Source organism: Grampus griseus (assembly GCF_964374135.1).
Source record: "Grampus griseus genome assembly, chromosome: 7".
NCBI classification, from domain to species: Eukaryota; Metazoa; Chordata; class Mammalia; order Artiodactyla; family Delphinidae; genus Grampus; species Grampus griseus.
In genome coordinates this window covers 15021059-15025730 of record NC_139001.1, presented here as the reverse complement: position 1 = coordinate 15025730, position 4672 = coordinate 15021059, and the positions used below count along the sequence as shown (strand labels likewise).

Sequence of the window (4672 nt, the reverse complement as noted above, 5' to 3'; positions counted from 1 at the left end):
CAGGAACCTGAGGTAAGGAAAGGTTCAGTGAAGATTTATTACATTTGCATAGTCAGCGGAAGAGCTGAAACTTAAGCCCTGGTTCCCTGACAGTAAACCCTGCGCTTGCTTGCGACTATCTTTTATCTAGATTATGGTATTTGTCTGTCTTTGAAAACCTTGAGAGACATCATGGTTATTCCCCAAGAGGGAGATGAAGCGTGATCTAATTTTCAATGAGAGTGGACTTTGGGGGAACAGTTCCAGCTGGGCACATTGTTTTCTCCTTTTTCATGGCCACCTGAAAACTTTGGCTGGGTGCTGGCAGGGTGGGAAGCTGTTTCTGCTTCCCAGTCTTTTTCTGTTCACAGCTGCAAAGTTCAGTGAGTTGAACTGCCGTGCTGTGAGTTCACTGTTCACTCTGCCACGACCAACCTCTGTTGTAAATTTTCCTCCCTGAACACGTGACGATGTATTTCTTGACTGTATATCCCAAGGGCGGCAGCGGAACTGTCAGAGCGCCGAGCCGCACACGGAGCAAGAAGTCTCTTGGACTTGACGATCTAGGAATTCAGGACTTGGGACAAATTTGCCAGCCCTTGGTAAGTTAGCAACGCTGCTTTGCTTCGGAAACATAACGAAAGGATATTTCTAGCAATTTGTAGATGCAGTTTTCTTTTCCTTTCTTTTTTTCCTAAGGAAATTTTGTCCTGAATTAAAAATAGTTTTACGTTTGAAAGCAAAATGCAAACTTTTTTTTCTGCTCAATCAGTTCAAAAAGTTTCCCCGTGATTAAGATGTTATTTCTTTTCTCTATGCACCCTTGTCTTACACTGATTCTTTTTCTTTTAAAATGATAAAAGCGAAGCTTTTTACATGCTCCCTTTATGAAATAAAAATATGATGGACATGTATACACGAAAGATAAAAGTCTTCCTCTCATTCCCTCCCACCTCCCCGTGTCCCCATGCACCCCAGCTCCTCACAGCTGACCCCTGTTAACTGTTTGGTGGGACCTCTTGCAGCTATTTCTCCACGCAGCTTTACGCTTTTTTGATATTGCAGTTCCACAAATCTCGTGCTCGCCCTCCTTCCTCCCTGCACTGTGGCCGCCCCGTGGGAGAGTTCTAACCTGCACGTTTCTCCCCAGACCCTGGCTGTGTGAGCAGAGCTTCAATGCTGAAGATGGAGCCTCTGAACAGCACGCATGCTAGCACCGCAGCCCCCAGCGGCCCCCTCGAGTCCCATGTGCCGGGCAGCGGCAGCGGCAACGGCAACGAATACTTCTACGTTCTGGTGGTCATGTCCTTCTACGGCATTTTCTTGATTGGAATCATGCTGGGCTACGTGAAATCCAAGAGGCGGGAGAAGAAATCCAGCCTCCTGCTGCTGTACAAAGACGAAGAGAGGCTCTGGGGGGAGGCCATGAAGCCGCTGCCCACCGCGTCCGGCCTGAGGTCGGTGCAGGTGCCCATGGTGCTGAACGTGCTGCAGGAGAGCGTGGCGCCCGCCCTGTCCTGCACCCTCTGCTCCGTGGAAGGAGACAGCGTGAGTTCCGAGTCCTCCTCGCCCGACGTGCACCTCACCATCCAGGAGGAGGCGGCGGACGACGAGCTGGAGGAGACTTCGGAGACGCCCCTCAACGAAAGCAGCGAAGGCTCCTCGGAGAACATCCACCAGAACTCCTAGCACCCCCAGGACCTCTGGAGGAGGCCCCATCAGCCAGCACCCTTAAAGCGAGGAAGGGCACTTTTTGCGTCTGGTTTCACCTTTGCAGGGCAACTGCCGCTTTCAGGAGACCCTCGGCAAGCCCCTGAATGGGGGTGGGGGGTGGGGGACAAGTCTCAGGCGGAGCCAGCAGCAGCCCGCAGTCCACGACGCGCCTGTGGTGTGGACGTGCCGCTGAAACAGCCCTGAAGATGTGCAGTGTGTACCTTTCCTTGGGATCTGGGGGTCGGGGTTCCTGTGCAGAATTCGGCAGGTCGATGTGCTTGCGGTTGTCTCCTCACGGGATGCCCTGGGTAACACCTGCAACATCTGCCCACTCCCAGGGCTGCCAAGTGCCTAGGGCATCCTGAGGGACTAGTTTCCATTTGACAGTTTGCCTAGAGCTTTGTTCTACATCTGATTGGCTGTAAGTACCTCTAATACGAACCTGTGGCTTTAGTTCCCCCTGGGGCTACAGAGCTTCTTTTAGAGGTCTTTTGGGTTAGAGGGGGGATATTTGACGGAGGACTTTTGATGGGAGGGAGCTGGAGATCTGAATCTGGTCCATTTGCATTCTGTAAGGAAAAAATAGGCAATTTTTAAACCTGTTAACGTTGGCTGGGATTATAAAACGAATCTGCTATTTTGACCCTTTGTCTAACCTGTGGCTTTGAACTCTGATCTGGGACCATCCGGCATCACATGCTGACATGACATCTTTTTTGCTTGGAAGGGCTTCCCCAGAATCTAACCTGCACTCCGAACAGCCATGCAGGGAAGCTTCCCAATCTTTCCAGAAGGGGTGATGGTGAGGTTGAACAAACCCAAACCGTTAGCTCCGCTGCTGCTTTTTTTTTTTCCCAGCCCAGTTTTCTGAGCTGGGAGAGGATATAATGTGGGCCTCCACAGCATGGCATTTCTTCACGTAGCTGAGACTTAGAAGGGCATACTCCGGTGAGACTGTGCAGAGCTGGGGTCCAAGTTCTCTGTTTCTTAATACTGAGCCCCGAATCTGATTTGCTGTGTGGTCCTGGGCATGTCATCCAGAGGCTTACTGCCTTCCTGAGATTCCTGATGATCTAGATCCCCAGAGGGCTGGGAGGATGTCTTTAGGTTTTAAGACTCTGCGATGAATCCTACAGGGCCTGGTGTGAGGAAGTTTGGACAAAATATTTCCCCCTTGGCCAGTTAGTCTGAAAAAGGATCTGCTTAAAGGGGCAGTTGGAGACGGAGAACACATGTAGCTGGGAAATCCAGGGTGAATCACTAACCAATCCCTGCTGTCACTTTCCCAGCAGTGAATCAAAGAGGCAGATACCACATTTCACTCTGCAGGCTGTCTGGGGAGTGGACTATTAACGCTCCAGTTAAGGGAATGAGACATCTAAGAGAAAATGCTCAGGAATGCTTGGTAATGTTTCCCTGTATTCCTGTGGTCAGTCGCTTTGCAGCAGACGCTTTAGGCCCTTGAAGACAAGGCAGAAGAGAAACACACCAAAAGGTCAAATTTAATTCTAGTAAAAACAAAAACTATTTTTTTTTTTTTTTAATACGCTCTCCCTGGATTGGAGACAGCAATAACTACTGTTCCCATGGAAGGGTTAACAGTGTAGGAGCTGGTTTATCAGTTCGCCTTAACACAGTGCTAGAGGAAATTTATGTTTGGGGGAAAAAAGGTCCTCCGTTCACTTTAAAATTCAGAGTGTGGATTTACTCCAAAGGGGGCTGTTTAAGGTGAAAGAAGCCAAGTTAAGTTTGGCCCCTTGCCTGGAATCACTTGAATTCTGAAACTTTACTGCGATGGACATGTGCGTTGTCACATTTTCCATTGCTTAATCCTGAAGTTTGGTGCAAGTCTATCTGCGCCTATTAAAAAGTGATGTATATACTTCCTTCTTATTCTATTAAGTTGTACAAAATTGTCTTCTGTATTTAACAGTTTGTAATTTTCACAGTATTTTTTAATTTAAATAAACACATTTTCCCTAGGAAGTTATGCGTTTTCTTTGATCCGTCGATATAACTCCTAATTTCGAAGACATCCCAGATGCATTTTTCCAAGACATCTCTGAATCTGGATCATCTTCCAAGTCAGACTCCCATGAAGGCGTATCTTATTTCTGCCTAAATCGTAAAGTGAGCAGGGCTAGGTTCTTCCTTCCTTTGATATGCTTTGCAATGAATAAAAAATAAGCTGTACTTGGGTCTTACGTCCACTTCTGTTTTTAAATTTGGTGGCCGTGGGGTGAACATGCAGTGACATGACAACTGTTGTGAAGATGTTCTTCCAAATTTGGTTGCAAGAAAACCTTTGATTTACATGTTGCCTGGACAAATATTATCCACACGTGGCCACAGCGGCACAGACTAATGGGCAGAGAACTGCTGTATGTAGATGTTGTATCTTCATTCGTATACCCATATGCATAATGGGGAGGGAGATTTTTGTGTACACACAAGCTTACGAACGTACCTACGCACACAGGCCATGAGTTAGGGCTGGCCCTCTCTCCTCTCACCGTCACCTCCACATGAAGACTGACTGTCTAGGTTCCTCCCCCTGGTCTTGCTATAGCTCTGAGCACAGCCAGCCTGTCTCCTTTAAGATTTTATTTGCACAGTTGGAAACGCTAAAGAAAAATTACCCAAACCGGTGACCCACTTTGAATTAAGCAGATGGTAGACAGTGGCCTGACGTTTATGTTTCTCCACTTCCTGTGTGTTTGATTTCCCTGTCTGAAGTAAATGTTTCCCTTAGGTTCACAAATAACTGTCTCCCTAAAGGACTTATCTGGCAAAGGTACAGGGGAGCCTGGATGCTTCCCATATCAAGCATCTCAATCCACCAGTTGGTACTTTGACAGTGTAAGATGAGAAGATTATTTTAAAAGACAAGGAAGCTCTTCAATTTATCCCAGCTCAATGTCATTCTTGGGGAGGAAATAGTTAAGGAAGAAACTTTTTACCATGGGCGGAGGAAGAGGGA

At 47.5% G+C, this 4672-nt stretch overlaps 1 protein-coding gene across 1 annotated transcript; it reads left to right on the top strand.

The window, feature by feature from the left end:
- The first annotated feature begins 296 nt into the window (after positions 1-296).
- Positions 297-3652, top strand: KCNE4 (potassium voltage-gated channel subfamily E regulatory subunit 4). The gene is made up of 2 exons (XM_082658953.1): positions 297-581; positions 1130-3652. The coding sequence occupies exon 2, from the start codon at positions 1156-1158 to the stop codon at positions 1666-1668; it is 513 nt and encodes a 170-aa protein (XP_082515079.1). The 5' UTR covers positions 297-581; positions 1130-1155; the 3' UTR covers positions 1669-3652.
- Positions 3653-4672: the final 1020 nt, after the last annotated feature.